We start from the raw sequence: 27,732 nt of genomic DNA, 5'->3' as shown, positions 1-27,732 counted from the left end.
AAGTTTCATTCCTTAATTTCAATAAATACGGCTTACAGGAATTTTTAAATTAGCATCTTTTTAACATTTTTAGGTTATTCGAAAATGTAAGTTTTGTTTCAAAATTTTTTTTCTCTATATTTTTCCAATCCAACCCAACAATTATTATACATCATTTTAAAGAGAAAGCTTTGAGCTTTAATTTAGAATAAGTCTCATTCCTTAACTTCAATAAATACGGCTTCCAGGAATTTTTAAATTAGCATCTTTTTTGACACTTTTAGATTATACGAAAATGTTAGTTTTAACTCAATACTCTTTTTCTCAATATTTTTTTAATTCAACCCATCGATTGTTATACATCGATTTAAACAGAAAGCTTCAAGCTTGAATTTAAAATAAGTTTTATTTCTTAATTTCAATAAACACGGTTTCCAAAAATTTTTTAATTAGCATCTTTTTTTACACTTAGACTATGCGAAAATAGGGGGATTGCATATTTTGCTAAAATTTTATTCCAAAGGCCTTTACCGAGTGTATTTTGATAGCGTTTTAATTCTGTTTGATTCTGTTACAAAGTTTCAAAATGTTTGACTTCTTAGGACACAAAGGGTTAAGGAGGGGATGTTGATTGGCTAATAACGCGTTTTAGTAAAGTTAAAATAGTTGCGAAAATTGAAACTTATTACGCGAATTAAGTGATAAATACATCTTATATTTGTGCTAAGTGTTGGGTGATGGTAGTGATGTTAGTGACATTAGTGACGTTGAGATCGCCGGATTGCTATTTTGTGGATGTTAAAAGGTATCGTATTAATTCATTTTTTGTCACAATAGATTAATTTATTTTTTCTTTCCAGCTGAGCTACAATGTGAGAACCAAGGAAAACAACATCCACTCGGTGAGTCGTTTCCAAATTTTTTTATTTCTTATTTTTACCAAAACAAATCTTGGTAAATCGCGATTTGAGCGCCGGTGTAATATTTCCATTAACATTCTGATTAGAACAATTAAGGGTGCCCTAGAAAATATTTGATTCTCAAAGTAGGGTGTTGAAGAAATTAGTTTGAGAATCTCTGATTAATTATTACGTTTTGATTGTAAATAAACACTCGAATTGGATTCTAAGATCGTTTAATAAAACATAAAATGAAAATTAAAGTATCACAGTTGTCCTATAAAGTACAAAGTAACAAACATCTTCAAGAAAAAACAGTACAAATTAAAATAAAAAACAATAAATAAACTATACAAATTTATACACCAATAAAACTCGCTATATAAAAAACCATTGATTAATAATAATAACGATACGTATAGGAATAGAGGAAACTATTACACTTTTTAATCGTAATTTACCACAACATGCTTTATACGTTTTTATTTATTTTTTATTAATAACTTTTCCTTTTTCATTTTTATTTCGTATATAAGCATGTAAACGTTTAAGAAGTTCTAACAGCCGGGGTGTAAATACCCAGCACAGTGCAGGTAAATTAAAATGAAAGCTTCCGAACGCTAATTGATGGAAATGAAGTTGTTTTAATTCCGTTCAATTCTCATTCGAAAGCCCACCCTATTATTAGGCGTACACTACGTTATATTTCAATTTGAAACCACGTTATGTCTAGATGATTTTAAATATCTAAACATCTCATTATTAGCCGTAAAGCAATAAGAAAATTCAAAGAAAAATAAATTAAATAAATCAATTCTTTCTGTCCATTAAAAAAAAATTAAAATTAATCTATTTTTTTTTAAATGCGTTTCTTCTTTCTTGAATCTTGGGGTGGGTTACTTCTTATTTTAATAGATTATATTTGTTTATTCCAGATTTATTCCAAGTTTGTTACCATTTCGTCGTTTTAAAATGTAAGAAATCGAAATTAATTGACATGGCACAATTTTAGTCTATTTCCGCCCGTTTTAGTTATTTTAAAGAAATTTTTAAAAAATAGCATTCATTAGCACACCCGAGGAATGTTTTAACTTCGTAAAAATCACACTTTTAAAAATCATTTTTGAAACACGACCGAAAAGTGTTAAAATGTGTCTTAATACTGCAGCATGAGGACATCTATTTTGTAAAAGGAACTTGCAGTTTTTCTGTTTTTTAATTTTTAATCTTCTTATTATTATTTTTTTGGCTATATCTTTTGGTGTGTGTTAATATTTGTTCTGCCTCTCCATTCATTTTAATTCTCCATCAGTCTTTCCATTAATTCAGCTAACTTTCTTGTTGATCTTGCGTTGATTGCACACTATGATTCACGTTGCTATCGTTTGGCATTAATAAAGTTGAAAGGGCCTCCAAAGATTGTCGAACCTATTGTTTTATTGTTATTTGAGAAATAAATATAATTCAATTCGTTTTACCTTTGCGATTTGATCCAAATTTGTATCTAAAAAGCTATGCACCGCCCCGGCTGATTTTGAATGAAGATGCGTTTGCCAGTTTAAAATCTCGCTGTAAACGTCTTCGTTTTGTGGAATTGAAAGGTAATCTTGTAAAGCCAAGGAGTACCTCTGCTGGATTCTTCCTATTCTATACAACAAAATTGCGGCGGAAAAAAATAAAAGAACCAAAATTAAGGTGCTCGCGAAAATGAGGAGCCTTTGTTTTGAGAAATACGTCGTAATTCCTGCTTCTTCTGATAACTTCTTATTAATGAGCATCGATGGGTTATCAACGCAATCGATCGATTTTCTTATTTCCGTTTTTATGATACACTTTGTAAATCGAGCGTTTATTTCAGAGGCTGCGGATTCTCGCCCGCTTTCTTCCCGAGTTTCACTGCTATCGCTATCTGAATTATGTTCAATGGGCTAAAAAAAAAATTATTAAAATCAAAATTTTCAAAAAATTTCCGTATTTACAAGTATTTCTGGTTCTAAAAGCTGTTGAGCATTCCTAGCTCTCTCCCAAACGGTAATCATATATCTAAATGTGCTATCACGAGACATTAAACTTCCAAAAACGTGTTTATCTTCGGCTGTGGTGATTCCAACAGCATTCGGTATGATTTTTGCTGTTTTCTCTTTAGTGAGCTTTTCAACGGAAAGCATCGGGATTAAAAGTTTCGTGACGTAACCAAAAACGTTCGAGTAAAAGGCGAAGTAGTTGTTGGTGATATATAATTGCCCTTGGAGGAGAATGTCGCCCAAAAGGGCACAAGAATAATCTAAAAAAAAGCACATTTAATACAACTTAAATTAATTAAGGGCCGGTTGTACAATATTACGATAAATCTATTTTATAATTATCCGGAGAAGAGTAGATACTCATTACAGGAGATTAAACACTGTTTCATGCATAACGACGACATGAACTTATTAGTGCTGTCAAAAGATTGGTTATTGTGAAAACTGGATACTACTAACAGGAGACTAGATATTGCTTGCAGCAGATTAGACACTAATTGCAGAAATCCATAAACTGTTTTTTTTTTTGCATGATGACGATTACATAGACTTTTTACTGCTGATTAAAGGCTGGATACTGCTGATAGAGGCTGGATACTACTTGCACATGACTGGGAATTGCTTGCAGAGGACTAGCTACAACTAACAGCAAACTAGACGTCAGTAGAAGGAAACTACACCCTGTTTCTTGCTTAACAATGATGAAATGTGCTGGCAAAAGACTGGATACTGCATGCAGATGGCTAGAAAATACTATTGGGGGACTAGATACTGCTAAAAGAAGACCAGATAATGGTTACAGAAGACTTCACACATGACGACAACTACATAGATTTGTTATTGCTGGAAAAAGACTGAATATTTTATGTAGGCTCGCTACTATTAATAATAAATCTATCTCATAACTATCCAGACGATAAAGATATTCGCTGTTGTACAGGGTGTCCCAATTTCGATGTCCGCATAGGCCATCTCCGAAACTAAAAGAGATAGAAAAAAAGTAGCTTACATGTCATGATCTCGTTTTTCGAGAAAATGCTAATGCCGAAAACTGCTAACAGCTATCGTCTTTTGTTTTCGCTCTATCGGCAAAAACTGAAAATTTTGCAAAAACGACAATCGCGAATATCTCACTTATTATCAAAGATGGAGTATTATAAATAAAATATAATTATATGGGCAACTTTTTACGAAGAATTCAGTGGCGTAGGTAGAATTTTCTTCCCATCTTTTATTTTCGAGATTTTAGACGTAACTTTATTTTTTTAAATGGAAACCATACTTGGCTATGACTTAAAATAATTTGTTATTTTCTTCTGATAACAAATATATATAGTTTGTGGGGTATATTTCTTATAGTTATTAAATAATTAACAAAAATTCATTTTGTTCCATCTAAATCTAATGTATGTATTTAAAAGCTAATGTTGCTATGGTGATAACCATACATACTATGATTGAATATAATGTATCAATTTTTTTTGTTCTTTCTAAAACTATTGTTATGTATTTAGAACTTAATGTTGTTATGGTGATAACCATACCATGAGGGAAAGCATTGTTTCCAATTATTGCCAAAGTTTGTAGCAAGGACAGTAGAATCTAACAGGACTGTTACAACCATTGTATTTTTGTAGTCGACTACGGGTTGGTTGCCCGCAATCTACGTCACACTATTTACCACGTCTGGTAACTGTCTGTGTTTTTAGAGGTTATATGATAGACATTAATACGCCTAAAAACATAAAATTTCAAAACTAATATGAATACGTCTAGGATATAACCTCTAAAAACACACAGCAAACGCATAGACCATAACAACAGCTGGGCGTGGAAAATGTAGTTTGCGGGTAGGTTGTCACAACAATGGATGTAGCAGTCCTATTAGATTCTACTGTCCTTGAGTTTGTAGTAGTATTTAAAAATTCACTAACAACTCTGGCATTATGTGCTGGTGCTCCGTCATACTGAAAATATATCATTTGAGACATATTTAGTGGCAAATTGTCGACCAAAGGCTCAATGTGCAGCCTTAATATATTGAGGTATTTCCCTGAGTTTAAGTTTTTATGGTAGATACTATATGCCAAAATTCTATTATCTAAAAGGACACACCATATATTGAACCCCAATCTTCTTTGAACACTCAGAGACTTCATCGGTCCAGATAACATTTTGAACAAACAGCAGATTATTTAATTTTTCTAAATATCATCTACAAAATTCTAATCTTCGATTGACATCTCCAGCACGTAAATAATGAGTTAGCCCCGCTTTGTATGGTTTATACTTATTTCTCTATCATATTCGGGAGCAGCGGCTTTTGGGTCAGACGTCTTGTTGCAATTTCTCTTGCAGGTCATTTTGGTATGTTTTTGTGTGTGGTTTGGAGAAGGACCAAATATCTATTAAATTTTCTGCTAACCGGCTGAAGGCTCTTACAACGAGCAAAGACCAGAAAGAAGACAACCGCACGTCTTCTTTCTGGATATCTTGTGAAATAAAATTCCGCGGCTAACGTCGCATTTTTATCTGACAATATATAGCATTCCATCATGTTACATTTTTCATAATTTTCAAAATTCATTGTAAAGTTTTATTCAGTTTTGTTATACTTTGACACTTAACATGCTGGTGCATCGTACCCAAGGTTTATATATTAAAGGTTGTCTAAGTTCCTATGCTGCAATACTTTGATTTTAGTTTGTGGGCGAGGGGCAAGAGCAGGAGTGTTTCGTGACGTAAGCGATCACGGATTGCGCACGCAACCTCATGGCCATATGGTGTTCCATGCATTTGTTTAATTTGAATTGCTTGGCGGTATTATTTTCCACATGTGACGTAATGCGCAGTATGGTTGCGTACGAACCTAGACAACCTTTTATATATAAACCTTGCATCGTACCAGCACATAATGCCAGAGTTGTTATCGAATTTTTTTTTATGTTCTATCATAGTATGTATGGTTATCACCACAGCAACATTAGCTTTTAAATACATACATTAGATTTAGATGGAACAAAATGAATTTTTGTTAATTATTTAATAACGATAAGAAATATACCCACAAACTATATATATTTGTTATCAGAAGAAAATAACAAATTATTTTAAGCCATTGCCAACTATGGTTCCATTTAAAAAAATAAAGTTACGTCTAAAATTTCTAAAATAAAAGATGGGAAAAAAATTCTACCTACGCCACTGAATTCTTCGTAAAAAGTTGCCCATATAATGTTTTATTTATAATACTCCATCTTTGATAATAAGTGAGATATTCGCGATTGTCGTTTTTGCAAAATTTTCAGTTTTTGCCGATAGGGTGAAAACAAAAGACGACAGCTGTTCGGAGTTTTCGGCATTAGCATTTTCTCGAAAAACGAGATCATGACATGTAAGCTACTTTTTTTCTATCTCTTTTAGTTTCGGAGATAGCCTATGCGGACATCGAAATTGGGACACCTGTACAGTTGTATGTTAATACAGCGGAATTTCGAGAAAAACCACATTTTTTAATTCAAGATATCAATTTTTTGTTGGTAAGATTGGTATCGGCGAAATAAGAGGCGGTTGGTAGCACTTTTTCCCCATATCTAGTAATTTGTGCCATATGTTGATAACGCTAACGTCTTTCTTTGAAATTTGAATTAAGATTTTGACAATAATAATTGTTTAAAAAATTTTTTCACGACACACAACTGACACAACGTATGTTATAGGTTAACCTATGCAGTAACCATACAAAGTTTTTATATAAAAACCTTGGTAACTATATATATCTAACAGGTTATAATCTCACCGACTAACTTATCGACCAGATAACATTGTCGGGAAGTACATACATATATCGGTATATTATACAACCGGCCTTAAATCAAAAAAATCTTACGATTAAGTACTTTCTCATCGATATCCACCATAGGAAAATGTCGATGAAACTTTTTTTGTCTCCCTTTTGAAGTTGTATGATGTTTTTCTTCTTTAGATGATGTAGTTTTTGGACTCGGTGGCTCTGGAGATTGAGCTTGAGCCGTCATCGCTGGCGTTGAAGAAGATAATTGTTTTAACGTTCCTCTGAAATTTATTAAAAATTAATTTTTAACATTAGCTTGATGATCGATGAGATAGATATCAATGTAAATATTTGATTTAAAACGCATCGCTTAGGTTCGATCCCGAAGGCGAAACAACAAAAAAAAAATAACGCGATTATATTAATAAACCACGAGATAAATATTTATTAAATCGATCGATTCGAAATTGAATTATTAAAACAATGAAATAGAGACGCGCAGTAAGATATACACGATTTATCTTTTTTTATGTGCAGCTGTTCAAATAATTAAATATATATTAAATTACGAGATAATAATTTAAAATCGATAACAAATTCAAATTTGATAAAATTATATACTTACTCGTAATATTCTCCTGAGGATGATGAAGAATACGACGAAGAACTATCGGAATCTTTACTATGCGATAAAGCCATCTTTAACAACAATTTAATTTGCGCAACTTTAAATCGTCTACGAATGATATTGACCATTTACATCGGTTTACTCGACGCGTCTTAAAACGCTAAAAGGCAAAGTACAACGTTTATCGGCTAATTTTAACAACAAACACGATCCCACAACCGAGATTTATCGTCATAGTATTATCGAGAATGAAGGAAATCACCTTTTCGACCTCTCTTTTTCTGGTTTTTTAACCGCAAGCAACGCGCGTAAATGATTCACATTTATTGGAGAAGTGTATGAAAGCGAATGGCTTTAGTGTCATAAAACCCAGGTGTTTAATCGTTATAGGTGTAGATAATTTTTTTGTGACTGATAACGTTATCTCAACCTGGTTTTGAGATAACCATCAGAATACTGAATATGAAATATAATTTAAGAAAAAATATTACCAAGGTGAATTTGGGAACAATTGTTGTAATTGCAGTATGCGGTGGTTATTAAAATCATTATTGTCTTTAATACTTTTTGCATGGAAATTTTATTGCCGCGAACTACCAAGAATTTCATATCTATGACCTAATGTCGACCTGTAACATGAATAACATTGCTGGCGAAGTAGAGGGGAGAAAATTACGCAATTAAGTAATCTATTATTTAATTTTTAAATTTTATCTTGTTGAATTGGGTTGGCTAAACTACTCGATGGGTTATGAAACTGTTTTCTAGCAATAACAAATTATTAATCGTACTGCTAATAGAAAACTAGATACTGCATAAAGAAGACTTCTAACTGCTAGAAGTATATTAGATACTGTTGGCAGAAGACTAGAAAACTGGACAAAAAACTCGTTGCTGCTCCTTGCAATAAATGAAACACTCGCCACTGCTTGCAAAAGACTGGATACTGCTTGCAGGAGATTAAACACTGGTCACTAGAAGTCCACAGGACCACATTGACATTTTACTGCTGATAAAAGACGAGATTCTGCTGGTCCAGAAGAATTCACTTGGTATGAAATGGTATGAACCTCACCAAAGATAAATGAGAAAGCATTTATTTAAACTACTAAAAGTGAATGTTAAAAGGTATTTAATTCTATCAGATTATCTTTTCAACATTTAAACATTTAGTTCTGAAAGCTTACAATTGTAAAACATTGTTTATTAAACATTGAATAGAATGTGTTCCTTTCAAAATGAGTTATTGTCGAAACACCCATCTTTATAGTTCCGCAAATTGGGTCACATGTTCCCAAAAAACCACACACAATCCGCTCTATTTCCGTTCGATCGCAATATTTACCTTTAAAAATTTACGTGCAGCATTCGAAATCTTCACTTCAAAGTGCTTTAACTTTATCGACGCTCCTTTTCATTTTAATTATATACCAAAAATTGTTGTTGCGTAATCGAAAATTATCAACGGTAAACACGCGTCTATTTGCATTTTACTCGGTGCGCGATCGGCAAAGAAAACCGAACCAAAACGGTAATTTACATTCGCCGCGCGCGTATTACGCAAGTTATTTATTATTTTACATTGAATGTAAAGTATAAAAGGATAAAGAGCCGTTAGTTAACGTTTTTCTATAATCAGGGTTTAAACTTTTAATGGCAAGAAATTGCAAAGAAAACGAGTTATTTTTAATTCTCGGAATTTAACAATGAGTAATAAGGGGCAATTCCAAGTAAGAATGCCATTCAAAACTTATATTTTATGTGATTATTGTAATTCATTTTTTTAATTGGATTTAAAACTTACTTATCGTATTTTCCAAACAAACTATGACTGGGACTTCTTTGAATAGACGGAGTTATGTATCCTGGACTAGATGGTTGAGATAGATGGTCTGTAAACGTTCCTGAAGACGTCCCGAGCAATCCTTGGGGCGTACTTGGGGCTGAGCGTGCCCCCGCGCTCCCAAAGTTGCCTGAAGACCTGAAATAACAATTAATTAACTACTACAAATCTAAATTTATCCCACAAAACGCACAAAATAATTATTCTTTGACCTAATAAAAATATGTAAGGTTAAAATGTTTTGACATCAATGCCGAAAAACATCTTTGATATTGACATTAATCCTCAATATCAAATTTTTTGTTTAAATTCAAACAGCTCAGAACTCGATGGGATTAAATATGAAAAATTAAAACTTAAAATGAGAATTTTAAAATAAAGATTCAAAATCGATTCGAATAGTTCGTAATTACTAATAACTAATCGTTTACGTCAAGGAAACGGAAATTACTATCGGTGTTTACACCTCATCTGTTATTAAACGATTCTCCTCGGTACGTGACGCTTAAAGGTTGAACGTGTATTAAAATTAATGAAATGCGAATGGCAAACGGTCGATTGCCAGCGGTTGTTGTTGTAAAGAGGAAGCTCTTAAGACAATCATATTGTGTTATGTTACGTGTTTTATACTTGGTGATCTAAAGCCGTTCGTTGACTCTTCAAGAAAAACTTACTTAAAATAAATTTAAAATTAAATTCTATCTAAGAAACAAATCTTGGTTTCTATAAATGTGAACCTTATGATTTTTTTATTAAAACTCTTCATATCAATTTTTGACAGGTTTTGTTTATAAAAACTAAGATTAAAAAAATCATATCTCTAAATCTAATCGAGATATCGAGATGAAATATAAACCATTTTGAAGCAAATTTAATACAGTTTTAACCCACCAAAAATAATCCCTTCATTTCTATAAATCTCTCTGATACGATTTTTTGAATTAAACCCTGTTTGATTTTGAGGTTAACTTGATCCGAGAACTTTAAGAAGCTGTATCTTAAGAACTAATTGAGATATCGGTATGAAATAAAAATGATTAAAAAGCAAATTTTATCGATATTTGATGTGGTTAATATTATTTCTTCATTTCTATAATTGTGGGTGTTATGATTTTTTTAATAAAACCCTTCATACCAATTTTTGACAGGTTACTTTTATAAAGACTAAACTTAAAAAAAATCATATCTCAAAATGTAATTGAGATATCGAAATGAAATGTAAATCATTTTGAAGCAAATTTAATACAGTTTCAACCCACCAAAAATAATCCCATCATTTCTATAAATCTCTCTGATACGATTTTTTGAATTAAACCCTGCTTGATTTTAAGGTTAACTTGATCCGAGAACTTTAAGAAGCTGTATCTTAAGAACTAATTGAGATATCGGTGTGAAATAAAAATGATTAAAAAGCAAATTTTATCGATATTTGATGTAGTTAATATTATTTCTTCATTTTTATAATTGTGGGTGTTCTGATTTTTTTAATAAAACCCTTCATACCAATTTTTGACAAATTACGTTTATAAAGACTAAACTTAAAAAAAATCATATCTCAAAATATAATTGAGATATCGAAATGAAATGTAAATCATTTTGAAGCAAATTTAATACAGTTTTAACCCACCAAAAATAATCCCTTCATTTATATAAATCTCTCTGATACGATTTTTTGAATTAAACCCTGCTTGATTTTAAGGTTAACTTGATCCGAGAATTTTAAGAAGCTGTATCTTAAGAACTAATTGAGATATCGGTATGAAATAAAAATGATTAAAAAGCAAATTTTATCGATATTTGATGTAGTTAATATTATTTCTTCATTTTTATAATTGTGGGTGTTCTGATTTTATTAATAAAACCCTTCATACCAATTTTTGACAGTTTACGTTTATAAAGACTAAACTTAAAAAAAATCATATCTCAAAATATAATTGAGATATCGAAATGAAATGTAAATCATTTTGAAGCAAATTTAATACAGTTTTAACCCACCAAAAATAATCCCTTCATTTCTATAAATCTCTCTGATACGATTTTTTGAATTAAACCCTGCTCGATTTTAAGGTTAACTTGATCCGAGAACTTTAAGAAGCTGTATCTTAAGAACTAATTGAGATATCGGCATGAAATAAAAATGATTAAAAAGCAAATTTTATCGATATTTGATGTGGTTAATATTATTTCTTTATTTCCATAATTGTGGGTGTTACGATTTTTTTAATAAAACCCTTCATACCAATTTTTGACAGGTTACGTTTTTAAGACTAAATTAAAAAAAGTCATATCTCAAAATGTAATTGAGATATCGAAATGAAATGTAAATCATTTTGAAGCAAATTTAATACAGTTTTAACCCATCAAAAATAATCCCTTCATTTCTATAAATCTCTCTGATACGATTTTTTGAATTAAACCCTGCTTGATTTTAAGGTTAACTTGATCCGAGAACTTTAAGAAGCTGTATCTTAAGAACTAATTGAGATATCGATATGAAATAAAAATGATTAAAAAGCTAATTTTATCGATATTTGATGTAGTTAATATTATTTCTTCATTTTTATAATTGTAGGTGTTCTGATTTTTTTAATAAAACCCTGCATAAGAATTTTTGACAAATTACGTTTATAAAGACTAAACTTAAAAAAAGTCATATCTCAAAATATAATTGAGATATCGAAATGAAATGTAAATCATTTTGAAGCAAATTTAATACAGTTTTAACCCACCAAAAATAATCCCTTCATTTCTATAAATCTCTCTGATACGATTTTTTGAATTAAACCTTGCTTGATTTTAAGGTTAACTTGATCCGAGAACTTTAAGAAGCTGTGTCTTAAGAACTAATTGAGATATCGGTATGAAATAAAAATGATTAAAAAGCAAATTTTATCGATGTTTGATGTAGTTAATATTATTTCTTCATTTTTATAATTGTGGGTGTTCTGATTTTTTTAATAAAACCCTTCATACCAATTTTTGACAGTTTACGTTTATAAAGACTAAACTTAAAAAAAATCATATCTCAAAATGTAATTGAGATATCGAGATGAAATATAAACCATTTTGAAGCAAATTTAATACAGTTTCTACCCACCATAAATAATTCCTTCATTTCTATAAGTCTCTCTGATACGATTTTTTGAATTAAACCCTGCTTGATTTTAAGGTTAACTTGATCCGAGAACTTTAAGAAGCTGTATCTTAAGAACTAATTGAGATATCGGTGTGAAATAAAAATGATTAAAAAGCAAATTTTATCGATATTTGATGTAGTTAATATTATTTCTTCATTCTTATAATTGTGGGTGTTCTGATTTTTTTAATAAAATCCTTCACACCAATTTTTGACAGGTTACGTTTATAAAGACCAAATTTAAAAAAGACATATCTCAAAATACAATTAAGATATCGAAATGAAATATAAACCATTTTGAAGCAAATTTAATACAGTTTTAACCCACCAAAAATAATCCCTTCATTTCTATAAATCTCTCTGATACGATTTTTTGAATTAAACCCTGCTTGATTTTAAGGTTAACTTGATCCGAGAACTTTAAGAAGCTGTATCTTAAGAACTAATTGAGATATCGGTATGAAATAAAAATGACTAAAAAGCAAATTTTATCGATATTTGATGTAATTAATATTATTTCTTCATTTTTATAATTGTGGGTGTTCCGATTTTTTTAATAAAACCCTTCATACCAATTTTTGACAAATTACGTTTATAAAGACTAAACTTAAAAAAAATCATATCTCAAAATATAATTGAGATATCGAAATGAAATGTAAATCATTTTGAAGCAAATTTAATACAGTTTTAACCCACCAAAAATAATCCCTTCATTTATATAAATCTCTCTGATACGATTTTTTAAATTAAACCCTGCTTGATTTTAAGGTTAACTTGATCCGAGAACTTTAAGAAGCTGTATCTTAAGAACTAATTGAGATATCGGTATGAAATAAAAATGATTAAAAAGCAAATTTTATCGATATTTGATGTAGTTAATATTATTTCTTCATTTTTATAATTGTGGGTGTTCTGATTTTTTTAATAAAACCCTTCATACCAATTTTTGACAAATTACATTTATAAAGATTAAACTTAAAAAAAATCATATCTCAAAATATAATTGAGATCGAAATGAAAAGTAAATCATTTTGAAGCAAATTTAATACAGTTTTAACCCACCAAAAATAATCCCTTCATTTCTATAAATTTCTCTGATACGATTTTTTGAATTAAACCCTGCTTGATTTTAAGGTTAACTTGATCCGAGAACTTTAAGAAGCTGTATCTTAAGAACTAATTGAGATATCGGTATGAAATAAAAATGATTAAAAAGCAAATTTTATCGATATTTGATGTAGTTAATATTATTTCTTCATTTCTATAATTGTGGGTGTTAAGATTTTTTTAATAAAACCCTTCATATCAATTTTTGACAAATTACATTTATAAAGACTAAACTTAAAAAAAATCATATCTCAAAATATAATTGAGATATCGAAATGAAATGTAAATCATTTTGAAGCAAATTTAATACAGTTTTAACCCACCAAAAATAATCCCTTCATTTCCATAAATCTCTCTGATATGATTTTTTGAATTAAACCCTACGTAATTTTGGTTTAACTTGATCCGAGAACTTTAAGAAGCTGTATCTTAAGAACTAATTGAGATATCGGTATGAAATAAAAATGAGTAAAAAGCAAATTTTATCGATATTTGATGTAGTTAACATTATTTCTTCATTTTTATAATTGTGGGTGTTCTGATTTTTTCAATAAAACCCTTCATACCAATTTTTGACAGGTTACGTTTTTAAGACTAAATTAAAAAAAGTCATATCTCAAAATGTAATTGAGATATCGAAATGAAATGTAAATCATTTTGAAGCAAATTTAATACAGTTTTAACCCACCAAAAATAATCCCTTCATTTCTATAAATCTCTCTGATACGATTTTTTGAATTAAACCCTGCTTGATTTTAAGGTTAACTTGATCCGAGAACTTTAAGAAGCTGTATCTTAAGAACTAATTGAGATATCGGTATGAAATAAAAATGACTAAAAAGCAAATTTTATCGATATTTGATGTAATTAATATTATTTCTTCATTTTTATAATTGTGGGTGTTCCGATTTTTTTAATAAAACCCTTCATACCAATTTTTGACAAATTACGTTTATAAAGACTAAACTTAAAAAAAATCATATCTCAAAATATAATTGAGATATCGAAATGAAATGTAAATCATTTTGAAGCAAATTTAATACAGTTTTAACCCACCAAAAATAATCCCTTCATTTATATAAATCTCTCTGATACGATTTTTTAAATTAAACCCTGCTTGATTTTAAGGTTAACTTGATCCGAGAACTTTAAGAAGCTGTATCTTAAGAACTAATTGAGATATCGGTATGAAATAAAAATGATTAAAAAGCAAATTTTATCGATATTTGATGTAGTTAATATTATTTCTTCATTTTTATAATTGTGGGTGTTCTGATTTTTTTAATAAAACCCTTCATACCAATTTTTGACAAATTACATTTATAAAGATTAAACTTAAAAAAAATCATATCTCAAAATATAATTGAGATCGAAATGAAAAGTAAATCATTTTGAAGCAAATTTAATACAGTTTTAACCCACCAAAAATAATCCCTTCATTTCTATAAATTTCTCTGATACGATTTTTTGAATTAAACCCTGCTTGATTTTAAGGTTAACTTGATCCGAGAACTTTAAGAAGCTGTATCTTAAGAACTAATTGAGATATCGGTATGAAATAAAAATGATTAAAAAGCAAATTTTATCGATATTTGATGTAGTTAATATTATTTCTTCATTTCTATAATTGTGGGTGTTCTGATTTTTTTAATAAAACCCTTCATACCAATTTTTGACAGTTTACGTTTATAAAGACTAAACTTAAAAAAAATCATATCTCAAAATGTACTTGAGATATCGAAATGAAATGTAAATCATTTTGAAGCAAATTTAATACAGTTTTAACCCACCAAAAATAATCCCTTCATTTCTATAAATCTCTCTGATACGATTTTTTGAATTAAACCCTGCTTGATTTTAAGGTTAACTTGATCCGAGAACTTTAAGAAGCTGTATCTTAAGAACTAATTGAGATATCGGTATGAAATAAAAATGATTAAAAAGCAAATTTTATCGATATTTGATGTAGTTAATATTATTTCTTCATTTTTATAATTGTGGGTGTTCTGATTTTTTTAATAAAACCCTTCATACCAATTTTTGACAAATTACATTTATAAAGATTAAACTTAAAAAAAATCATATCTCAAAATATAATTGAGATCGAAATGAAAAGTAAATCATTTTGAAGCAAATTTAATACAGTTTTAACCCACCAAAAATAATCCCTTCATTTCTATAAATTTCTCTGATACGATTTTTTGAATTAAACCCTGCTTGATTTTAAGGTTAACTTGATCCGAGAACTTTAAGAAGCTGTATCTTAAGAACTAATTGAGATATCGGTATGAAATAAAAATGATTAAAAAGCAAATTTTATCGATATTTGATGTAGTTAATATTATTTCTTCATTTCTATAATTGTGGGTGTTCTGATTTTTTTAATAAAACCCTTCATACCAATTTTTGACAGTTTACGTTTATAAAGACTAAACTTAAAAAAAATCATATCTCAAAATGTACTTGAGATATCGAAATGAAATGTAAATCATTTTGAAGCAAATTTAATACAGTTTTAACCCACCAAAAATAATCCCTTCATTTCTATAAATCTCTCTGATACGATTTTTTGAATTAAACCCTGCTTGATTTTAAGGTTAACTTGATCCGAGAACTTTAAGAAGCTGTATCTTAAGAACTAATTGAGATATCGGTATGAAATAAAAATGATTAAAAAGCAAATTTTATCGATATTTGATGTAGTTAATATTATTTCTTCATTTTTATAATTGTGGGTGTTCTGATTTTTTTAATAAAACCCTTCATACCAATTTTTGACAGGTTACGTTTTTAAGACTAAATTAAAAAAAGTCATATCTCAAAATATAATTGAGATATCGAAATGAAATATAAATCATTTTGAAGCAAATTTAATACAGTTTTAACCCACCAAAAATAATCCCTTCATTTATATAAATTTCTCTGATACGATTTTTTGAATTAAACCCTGCTTGATTTTAAGGTTAACTTGATCCGAAAACTTTAAGAAGCTGTATCTTAAGAACTAATTGAGATATCGGTATGAAATAAAAATGATTGAAAAGCAAATTTTATCGATATTTGATGTAGTTAATATTATTTCTTCATTTTTATAATTGTGGGTGTTCTGATTTTTTTAGTAAAACTCTTCATACCAATTTTTGACAAATTACATTTATAAAGACTAAACTTAAAAAAAATCATATCTCAAAATGTAATTGAGATATCGAAATGAAATGTAAATCATTTTGAAGCAAATTTAATACAGTTTTAACCCACCAAAAATAATCCCTTCATTTCTATAAATCTCTCTGATACGATTTTTTGAATTAAACCCTGCTTGATTTTAAGGTTAACTTGATCCGAGAACTTTAAGAAGCTGTATCTTAAGAACTAATAGAGATATCGGTATGAAATAAAAATGATTAAAAAGCAAATTTTATCGATATTTGATGTAGTTAATATTATTTCTTCATTTTTATAATTGTGGGTGTTCTGATTTTTTTAATAAAACCCTTCATACCAATTTTTGACAAATTACGTTTTTAAGACTAAATTAAAAAAAGTCATATCTCTAAATATAATTGAGACATCGAAATGAAATATAAACTATTTTGAAGCAAATTTAATACAGTAAATAATTTCTTCATTTCTATAAATTTCTATGATACGATTTTTTGAGTTAAACTTATGATGTTTGATAGTTCCAAATGATACATAATAATAAGAATTGTCAAGAGTTCCACGTGGTCAAAAACCATCATCATTAAGACGAATCGATTGAGTGACATTGAAATTGTGTTTTCTCTTTTAAAGAGAACAACCAGTGATCCGTTCCCATGTTAAATAATAAATATCTGACGACCTTGGTACGTACCTTAAATATAGGCGAAAGTATCGTTCAAATAATAATCGTTTTCACAAAGTTGTATTATGAATAGTTTAAAAAAATAATAAAAAGAAGAAAAGTGGAGAACAAAGTGTTGGCTGCGCAAAAATAAGACACTTAAGTTTTACGGGACACTTAAAGTAACTCGGGGAATACTGTGAGGTCCTGTTGGGGTGTAAACAATGAGTGGAATGGAAGAACTGATCCAGATCACGCCGGACAGCTTCCTTATGTTGTTGGGAGAGTGTGTGTGTGTCGAAATTTTCGGAATCTCTGGATCTTTGCCAAGAGTTTTGTCGGTTTTGCTAACGAAGACTTTTGCGTTATACCTGGAATAACACTCAGGATGGGTTTGAAGAATTTTTTATAAAATTACTCAAAATGACAAAAATAAAAAAATTAAGCTGGTTATAAATGAACTTCCTTAAAAATTAAATTAACACGTGTTTCCGCTTAAACCGACAAAACCATCTCAAAATTTCGTAATGTGGAAATGGGTTATAAATAAATTTGGTTAATTTATGTGTATTAGGAATTTAAAAATAGGTCAATATCGGAACTATTAGTTTTGCGTAATTTATCGAAACTTCCTTAAAAGATTAGATTAAAATTTATTAAAATCGTAAGTAGGATTTTCCATAAATAAATATATCTCATGAGTAATAAAATATCTAAATTTCGGTGTAAATATGAATCGAAGCGACCTCTTTTTTTTAAGTTACCCAAAAATAAATGTTTGAGGACGAGGAATTTCCTACTAAGTTATTTATAAGATCGTGAACGCGATGATTTCATACTCATATTTCATATCAGCTGGTTTTAATGTGTTAATAGTCAATCTCCTCTTAGAAGTCTTAAAAAAACTCATTTTTAACAGAATTTAAAAGGAAATGTGTTCATTTCAGTTTAAGGATAAAAAAAGTAAATAAATAAACAAACATTTTTCTTGTTTGATTATTTTAGCGAAAGGCAACCTAAACATTTTTTATTGTCTTTAACGTTTAAACAACATTAGGAGTAATTTTGGTTTATAAAAAGATGAAAATGAAGGCAATAAAAAAGTTAAAATTCAAGGAGAAAAGACGAAGAAGAGTCCGGTACGTTGACCCAGTGGCATGAAACATTTATAACTGTAAGCGTCTACGTTTCGGCCAACGAAGAACTTTTAACTTAGTTTTGCTTCACTACATCTTGATTAATACGGTTTTATTTTTAAGGTTATCATCATGTGGGCAATAAAAAATCCTTTAAAATTACTCCAAAGTCGATTAATTTATTTCAAAAAATAATCCAAATTTTTTTAAAACTTACAACCGGAAGTACACATTTTTCGATTATCTTTAAAGATAAATTAATCGCGAAAATAGTGATTTTAAAGAATTTATTAAAACTAAATATCGACCAAGCACGTTTAGTTGACACATTTCTCGAGTTGATAATTCAATTTTAACACCTTGAACGGATTAGATAATTGCGCACGTGGGCTTTTAAATTAAGTTTTTTAAAGAAATTTTGCACATACCGTATATATCTTTTCATGGTTTTTTGAAAACTATTTTGATGTTTAATCGATGTTGGCTTTTATAAAACTGATTCCTTGTATCAGTTTTTTCCATTAAAAAACATTAATTGGTGCTGTTTAAAGTGCAATTTATCGACAAGTATAATTTGAAATTTCCAAATCATTTTTTTAAACAAGAAAAACTCGTTTGCGATTATAATTACACCAAAATTTATTGTTTATTTAAGGAGATTAAAAGAAAAAAAGGTCAAAAATTAAATTTTAATCTTTTTTTTGGAATTTTTGATTCGCGTGTTTTCTTGGGATTTTCCCTGTAGTCATTAATGCATGACTTCCCCTATTTGTCGCTTCCGCTTTACTGTTTTATAACCAACCCTCTCGAATATTTAGAGTTTGCTGTCTTCGCTCCTAAAAATGGGTCGATAAAAATGTCGAGACAGAATAAATTTTGATGATGTTACGAAATTAAAAAAAAATAATAGTTGCGTTTATTTAAATAGCTGTTCTAATCATAAATTAAAAATGAAAATCACCTGCTTTTGCGCAAAAACTTATTTTTAACAACTTGCAATTTGTGTTCTTTGACATCCCTCTCTTTATTATCCAACCCTTGGACGAAACACAACATCACAGAATCACTCATGCACATATCCCCAATTTTAAAACAGTATTGAATAAATTAATTCAAATATTAATTATTTACAAAAATTATTTTTGCTTATCTTAAGCATAACAGGGCTTTGTATTAATATTCAAAGTTAATGTTCAGTTGAAAGATCTAAATCGAACCGAACAGAACGCGAATAATTTGGTTTAAGTAATTGAACAGAAAGCCACGATGACCGATGTTAAACTACTAAAAAAACAGGACGAAGAGTTGAGACCGCGCGACGATGTTAACGAAAGGAAAGGCTTAACAGAACTGACGACTGCGCTCAACGCTTTGGTTTCGATACCATAGCAACTGGAACATAGGTGATTTTCATTCCTAGATAGGTTTTCAACTAATACTTAAAAAAATTATAACTTAAAAATATGAAGGACATATAAAATCTCTCTTTAATCCTTCTATTATCTTGAATAACATCTTCTTGGTTTAGATCTTTAACATTTCCATAACTATAGAGCAAGAAGTACGCTTCTTAGAATCGAGATCAGCTGTTTGTTGATATTTTTATTAGAATTTTTTTGAATTAAGGTGTGTATGATAAGCTTGACAGAAGTACAACTTTAAGACGCTGTATCTTAAAAACTAATTGAGATATTACCATGAAATAAAAATGGTTAAAAAGCAAATTCGATTGATATTTAATGTGGTAAATATCATTTCTTCATTTCTGTAATTGTGGGTGTTATGATATTTTTAATAAAACCCTTCATACCAATTTTTGACAGGTTACGTTTATAAAGACTAAATTTTAAAAAAATCATATCTCGAAATGTAATTAAGATATCGAAATGAAATATAAACCATTTTGAAGCAAATTTAATACAGTTTCAACCCACCAAAAATAATGCCTTCATTTCTATAAATCTCTCTGATGCGATTTTTTGAATTAAACCCTGCGTGATTTTGAGGTTAATTTGATCTGAGGACTTTAAGAAGCTGTATCTTAAGAACTAATTGAGATACCGGTATGAAATAAAAATTATTTAAAAGCAAATTTTATCAACATTTAATGTGGTAAATATCATTTCTTTATTTCTGTAATTGTGGGTGTTATGATATTTTTAATAAAACCTTTCATACCAATTTTTGACAGGTTACGTTTATAAAGACTAAAATTAAAAAAAGTAATTAAGATATCGAAATGAAATATAAACCATTTTGAAGCAAATTTAATACAGTTTCAACCCACCAAAAATAATCCCTTCATTTTTATAAATCTCCCTGGTGCGATTTTTTGAATTAAACCCTGCGTGATTTTGAGGTTAATTTGATCCGAGGACTTTAAGAAGCTGTATCTTAAGAACTAATTGAGATACCGGTATGAAATAAAAATTATTTAAAAGCAAATTTAATCGATATTTAATGTGGTAAATATCATTTCTTTATTTCTGTAATTGTGGGTGTTATGATTTTTTTAATAAAACCCCACATACCAATTTTTGACAGGTTACGTTTATAAAGACTAAATTTAAAAAAAATCATATCTCGAAATGTAATTAAGATATCGAAATGAAATATAAACCATTTTGAAGAAAATTTAATACAGTTTCAACCCACCAAAAATAATCCCTTCATTTCTATAAATCTCCCTGATGCGATTTTTTGGATTAAACCCTGCGTGATTTTGAGGTTAATTTGATCTGAGGACTTTAAGAAGCTGTATCTTAAGAACTAATTGAGATACCGGTATGAAATAAAAATTATTTGAAAGCAAATTTAATCGATATTTAATGTGATAAATATTATTTCTTCATTTCTGTAATTGTGGGTGTTATGATTTTTTTAATAAAACCCCACATACCAATTTTTGACAGGTTACGTTTATAAAGATTAAATTAAAAACAATCATATCTCAAAATGTAATTAAGACATCGAAATGAAATATAAACCATTTTGAAGCAAATTTAATATAGTTTCAACCCACCGAAAAGAATCCCTTCATTTCTATAAATCTCCCTGATGCGATTTTTTGAATTAAACCCTGCGTGATTTTGAGGTTAATTTGATCCGAGGACTTTAAGAAGCTGTATCTTAAGAACTAATTGAGATACCGGTATGAAATAAAAATTATTTAAAAGCAAATTTTATCAACATTTAATGTGGTAAATATTATTTCTTTGTTTCTGTAATTGTGGGTGTTATGATATTTTTAATAAAACCCTTCATACCAATTTTTGACAGGTTACGTTTATAAAGACTAAAATTAAAAAAAGTAATTGAGATATCGCAATGAAATATAAACCATTTTGAAGCAAATTTAATACAGTTTCAACCCACCAAAAATAATCCCTTCATATCTATAAATCTCCCTGATACGATTTTTTGAATTAAACCCTGCGTGATTTTGAGGTTAATTTGATCTGAGGACTTTAAGAAGCTGTATCTTAAGAACTAATTGAGATATCGGCATGAAATAAAAATGATTTAAAAGCAAATTTTATCAACATTTAATGTGGTAAATATCATTTCTTTATTTCTGTAATTGTGGGTGTTATGATATTTTTAATAAAACCTTTCATACCAATTTTTGACAGGTTACGTTTATAAAGACTAAAATTAAAAAAAGTAATTAAGATATCGAAATGAAATATAAACCATTTTGAAGCAAATTTAATACAGTTTTAACCCACCAAAAATAATCCCTTCATTTCTATAAATCTCTCTGATACGATTTTTTGAATTAAACCCTGCTTGATTTTAAGGTTAACTTGATCCAAGAACTTTAAGAAGCTGTATCTTAAGAACTAATTGAGATATCGGTATGAAATAAAAATGATTAAAAAGCTAATTTTATCGATATTTGATGTAGTTAATATTATTTCTTCATTTTTATAATTGTGGGTGTTCTGATTTTTTTAATAAAACCCTTCATACCAATTTTTGACAAATTACGTTTATAAAGACTAAACTTAAAAAAAATCATATCTCAAAATATAATTAAGATATCGAAATGAAATGTAAATCATTTTGAAGCAAATTTAATACAGTTTTAACCCACCAAAAATAATCCCTTCATTTCTATAAATCTCTGATACGATTTTTTGAATTAAACCTTGCTTGATTTTAAGGTTAACTTGATCCGAGAACTTTAAGAAGCTGTATCTTAAGAACTAATTGAGATATCGGTATGAAATAAAAATGATTAAAAAGCAAATTTTATCGATATTTGATGTAGTTAATATTATTTCTTCATTTTTATAATTGTGGGTGTTCTGATTTTTTTAATAAAACCCTTCATACCAATTTTTGACAGTTTACGTTTAAAAAGACTGAACTTAAAAAAAATCATATCTCAAAATGTAATTGAGATATCGAAATGAAATGTAAACCATTTTGAAGCAAATTTAATACAGTTTCAACCCACCATAAATAATCCCTTCATTTCTATAAATCTCCCTGGTGCGATTTTTTGAATTAAACCCTGCGTGATTTTGAGGTTAATTTGATCTGAGGACTTTAAGAAGCTGTATCTTAAGAACTAATTGAGATATCGGCATGAAATAAAAATGATTTAAAAGCAAATTTAATCGATATTTAATGTGGGAAATATCATTTCTTTATTTCTGTAATTGTGGGTGTTATAATATTTTTAATAAGACCCTTCATACCAATTTTTGACAGGTTACGTTTATAAAGACTAAATTTTAAAAAACTCATATCTGGAAATGTAATTAAGATATCGAAATGAAATATAAACCATTTTGAAGCAAATTTAATACAGTTTCAACCCACCAAAAATAATCCCTTCTTTTCTATAAATCTCTCTGATGCGATTTTTTGAATTAAACCCAAATTTAATAGGAAAGTAATTGAGATATCGCCATAAAACTACATAAAATTGGTGTCTTATTTCGCCATCAAACAGATCAGTAAGAAGATTACATCCAACAATTACAAGAATCATCAGCAATATTAGTTCGTATTGTGTAAATATATTATAAGCTTCTAACTTTAATGGTTAACTCATCATGTATGAATCAAGAACACGAATCCTTAATAATAAAATATTTCTTGTATTACATAAAAGAATTTTATACACCTGACTATTTATTATGAATAATACTTGAATTTATTATTAACATAGGTTATTAATGTCGAGGTAGAAAAAGCAAACTAAAAATATTACGAAGAAATGCATTTACGAGATATCGTCGGATCTAATATACAATAAACAAATCGTACATCTGTCGGAAAATGCACGCCGTTAAAACGAATTCGGTTTAAACTTTCCCTCACTTTTGAATTAAAACAGATACATCGCGATGAGGTCAGTACTTTTGTATATTATCTTCTCATCTTTAAGTTATTATTGTTTACCCTAAATATGGAATAGATTCTTACGGTTTATATTAAAATTAATATGATCCAAGTTGAAACTCACCTAAAAATTGATCGTTTCTTAAAATTGAAAATGAAAATATGCAAAACGGGGAACGTTTTTCTTCGTTTTCTTTCTGTCATGTCTTTTATCAATGAGAGTGTTAAGTAGGCCGGTAATAAAAGGAGATAACCCCAAGATAGTTGACACAGTACTAAAGTGTAAATCTTAGAGTGTAATTGTGTTTCTTATCTGTTAAGTTTAACTTGGGTTATCACTTTTTGCCAGTAAACTGTAACCTTCATTGTGTTACTATGTGTTATTTAAAGAGTTGTATTTTTTAATTTTCTTTTTACCTTACCCATTGAGGAGCGCGGGGTCGTTATGTTGTCTTAAATCTTCCAGATCGCTTCCATTATCGCTACTTGGCGGATCTTCAACTACCAAAGGTGCTAAATTAGGCCTGAAATAAAAAAAATAAATAAAAATTAATAAAATCAAACGAATTTTCGTCATAAATAGAATTAAATTTAAAGATTTAGAATTTTTCTGTTGAAGTTGGTTGCCAATAAAGCAAACATTCCCAGACTAAGTCTTGGAATGATTTTAAAATGCATGTTCTAAACTTCTAAAGCACCACGTGTAGAAATGTGAGAGGTCAAAAAGGATTGTTTTTCTAATTGTGTCATTAAATTTTTTATTATTTTGAAGAAGAATGATGTTTAAAGAGTGCATCGAGCAAATAATGAGAAAAGTGCATGACATTGATTTTTAGTGTTTTTACTTTCTACCTGTGGGGCATTCAGCAAATCAATTTCTTCAATTAATTCCTGAAAAATTCAAATTCAATCTTAATGTCATAATCACGATTTTTTGATTTTAATTTGGATTTTAATCGTTTTTTTTTTCAAATAAAATTCTTTTTGTTGCTAAGTGCATTAAAACTGCATGAATCCCAAAAAGTGCTTTTTAAAGCTTCTAGAACGTCGGTATTCGTCCAAACGAAAAGTACGGTGTTTATCGATCGAAGACACGGGTTCGTTTCATATTAAAACGACCAAGAACCAACTCGGGACATGTCATTTACGAATTAGCATCAATGAGGAAATATTCATGAGTACTCCTCCTTGCCAAACGTATTAATAACCCTAATTGAACGATAGATGTGACGTTATCTATGGCGATGAAAAAAAAAACTCAATTTCTCCGAATACAATTTAATCTAAACCTATATTATTATAATCCCCCTGATTTTAACTCAAAAATAAAAATTAGAAACTTACCTAAATAACGAAATAGCCAATTAAAATCGATTCAACCACTAATTAAATCATAATTTGTTGGTAAACAAACACTGGTTTTGATTATTTTTTAAATATAAACAGTAATCCCGGAGATAACAATTTTTTAGATGGATTTTATGTTTAAAAAATGAGGAAGTTTATGTCGTGCCCTTCGTTGTACAACACCGAAGCTTTGGAATTGGAGCCGGTGCAAGCTCCATAGTGTACGGTTCGTGTGCTTGCGCAGCTTTTCTTGCGTTAGAACCCGCTCCATCCCAAATAGGTTCTCTTCCACAATTTAATCTATATTTTAAGTTTTGAATGCTTCTTCGCGTGTTACATTTTCATTGTCTTAGAAATACATCACGATATTACAAATAACCTTTAAAGTCACGAACATGAATAAAATTAAAATGTAAGAAAGCTTTTTTTAAACAGAACCAGGTACAAATATCACCAAAGATTTCTTTATACAGATTTATTCGTTTTTTTACAAATTATGCAATATTAAAGAAAAAGTTATTATTATTATTTCTAATTAATAATTTCATTAAAGCAATTTAATTTTTAATAGGAATCTATGAATTTTTAGAATAGGGTGAGGTAAAATTTCGCTTTTTTCCGAGAAAGCTGCAGAGTTGCGCGGTGCCGCTTGATCAATAAGCTCAAGAGCTTTCGGTGTATATACGCATACCGGGTTAAAATCCACGTACCGTTTCAGATTACATCTCCTTTTTAACACGAAATTGCTACGTTAACACGATTTTTAATTAATTTTGCGAAACTCTAAACTCAATTAACATTTCCTTTAACAACCTTACAAAAATAACACGTTTAAAAGTCATCTCAAAAACTAATAATCGTATTAAAAAAATTCTTCTTCGCAAATAGAGGCAGTTTTTTGAGAAAAGTGTCAAGGATGATGTTTAAATCTGTTAACACTAATTGTGGAAACTAAGTGGCACAGGATATCCCAATACCAACCTCTGGAACACCCTATATAGTTGATAGTGTGTTTATGAAGTTCAATTTTTTGTTGCTCATCGCGAGTTCCTCGCAAAAACGGTGTTGACAGATATCAGGGAAGATATTGAAGTTACTTAGGCAATGAAAAGAGATGTTAGGAATTATATTGAGACATATGAGAAACGATTTTGAAGCAAGTGACGATATTTCAAGATATCAGGGACAATTTTGGGTTATTAGGGACGATGATTATATAATAGGGACGATATTTACATATATGAAGTTGATAAATGATGGGGAATATGTTGAGGGTACTTAGGAAGTGCAAAGAGATGTTAGGGATTATATTGAGGCATATGAGAAGCGATTTTGAAGCAATTGACGATGTTTGAGGGTATCATGAACAATATTTGAGGTTATTAAGGACGATGATTATATAATAGGGATGATATTGAGAAACATCAGGGATAATATTTGCAGATATGAAGTTGATACATGATAGGGAAGATGTTGAGGTTGACCAGAACTATGTTAAGAGATGTTAGGGATTATATTGAGATATATTAGGGATGATGTTGAGAAACAATTAACTTAATGGTGATGATATGAAGGTATTGAGGGATTCCAAAACCGTGTTGAGGGATGTAAGGGACGATATTCGCTGATATTAGGGATATTGTTGAGTTATATCTAAGACAATCTTGATAAATGATAAGGATGATGTTAAAGAAAGTCAGGATTCGCTTGAGATATAACTGATTTTTTTATATTCTTCAATATATAAGAATATTTTTTAACCCAAAGAATTAAAAAAAAAAATCGTCGAGACTTGTTATCTTCCAAAGGATTAAATATCTTTCGATTGTTCCATCATTATCTTTCAAAAACTAATACCCGGACACCTGAACAGGATTACGTGATTTAAATGACGTTTTTTATGATATCTCGTGACTCAACATTTGTTAGTATGATTGATTACTAATAAATTTACTAGTTTAGAAATGATGAATGAATCTTGCCAAAAAAATAAAATCAATAAAAATTTCTTTTTATTTTTAAAATGAAGTCTATAAAAGTGGGTCAAGGCTCACCTCTCAGTCAAAACTGGACTCATATTAGGCGGTGAAGCAGAAATAGCTCTTCTCGCAGTTCCAAAGTTCTTCCCAACTGATCACAAACGATTCTTTTGAAACAAATCGTAACAACTAGATAAGAAGAAACTCACCCTCATTTTTCGTGTTATCAGAAGATTTTGATCTCATCAACGAAAAAGATCTCTTAAACGAGTCTCTAAACTTTTTAGCACTATTTCTTTTAGCTCTAATTGTAACTTCAACAACATCCACATCACTTTCTTCATAATTTTTTTGTATAACTTCTTTATCATCTTCTTTAGTATTAGAAATATTTTCGTTGCCACTTGTATTTACATAGTTTTCATTTAAAAACATGATAAGAGCTTGTTTGAGTAGATACTCCGACGGTTTCGACGATACTGAGTTCATAATCAAATGTTATTGTCTCTCTTATCTTCAAATGTAATAAAACAATTTCAATTATTTATTATCGCGTGGTGGTTAGAGGAGGATTGCCTCGTGGACACTGCGTCCAACGACGACGTGGTGGTTGCGATATTCTGCAATAGAAAATCAAAAAAAAAAATGGACCAAGTTGCCAAGACGATAGGGACGACGTC

At 29.3% G+C, this 27,732-nt stretch overlaps 1 protein-coding gene across 4 annotated transcripts; it reads right to left on the bottom strand.

Moving 5' to 3' along the window:
• Positions 1-1,097: 1,097 nt before the first annotated feature.
• LOC111413727 (GRAM domain-containing protein 2A-like) lies at positions 1,098-27,615 on the bottom strand. 4 transcript variants are annotated; one of them, XM_023044800.2, is made up of 8 exons: positions 27,262-27,615; positions 27,128-27,203; positions 24,149-24,250; positions 9,128-9,304; positions 6,792-6,976; positions 2,858-3,162; positions 2,357-2,806; positions 1,098-2,306 (listed from the first exon to the last, which is right to left on the bottom strand). In XM_023044800.2, exons 1-8 carry the CDS (start codon positions 27,539-27,541, stop codon positions 2,208-2,210), a joined length of 1,674 nt encoding a protein of 557 aa, XP_022900568.1. In that variant the 5' UTR covers positions 27,542-27,615; the 3' UTR covers positions 1,098-2,207. The 4 variants fall into 4 exon arrangements, with proteins under 4 accessions (XP_022900568.1, XP_022900569.1, XP_071055305.1 ...); XM_023044801.2 differs by lacking the exons at positions 27,128-27,203; positions 27,262-27,615 and adding exons at positions 24,579-24,617; positions 25,071-25,286; XM_071199204.1 differs by lacking the exons at positions 24,149-24,250; positions 27,128-27,203; positions 27,262-27,615 and adding an exon at positions 19,333-19,710.
• Between the last annotated feature and the right edge of the window lie 117 nt (positions 27,616-27,732).

Source organism: Onthophagus taurus, chromosome 10 (genome assembly GCF_036711975.1).
Source record: "Onthophagus taurus isolate NC chromosome 10, IU_Otau_3.0, whole genome shotgun sequence".
Classification (NCBI taxonomy): Eukaryota; Metazoa; Arthropoda; class Insecta; order Coleoptera; family Scarabaeidae; genus Onthophagus; species Onthophagus taurus.
Note: the sequence above shows the minus strand (reverse complement) of the source record. Positions and strands in the feature narration are given on the sequence as shown.

Excerpts from the sequence above, each read along its gene's own strand:
- LOC111413727 (XM_023044800.2), bottom strand. The coding sequence starts at position 27,541 with ATGAACTCAGTATCGTCGAAACCGTCGGAGTATCTACTCAAACAAGCT. Across the intron at positions 27,204-27,261 it reads TGATAACACGAAAAATGAGG|TTGGGAAGAACTTTGGAACT; the intron begins GTGAGTTTCTTC and ends GTTTGTGATCAG. Across the intron at positions 3,163-6,791 it reads CGATGAGAAAGTACTTAATC|ATTATTCTTGTGCCCTTTTG; the intron begins GTAAGATTTTTT and ends GCTTTTTTTTAG.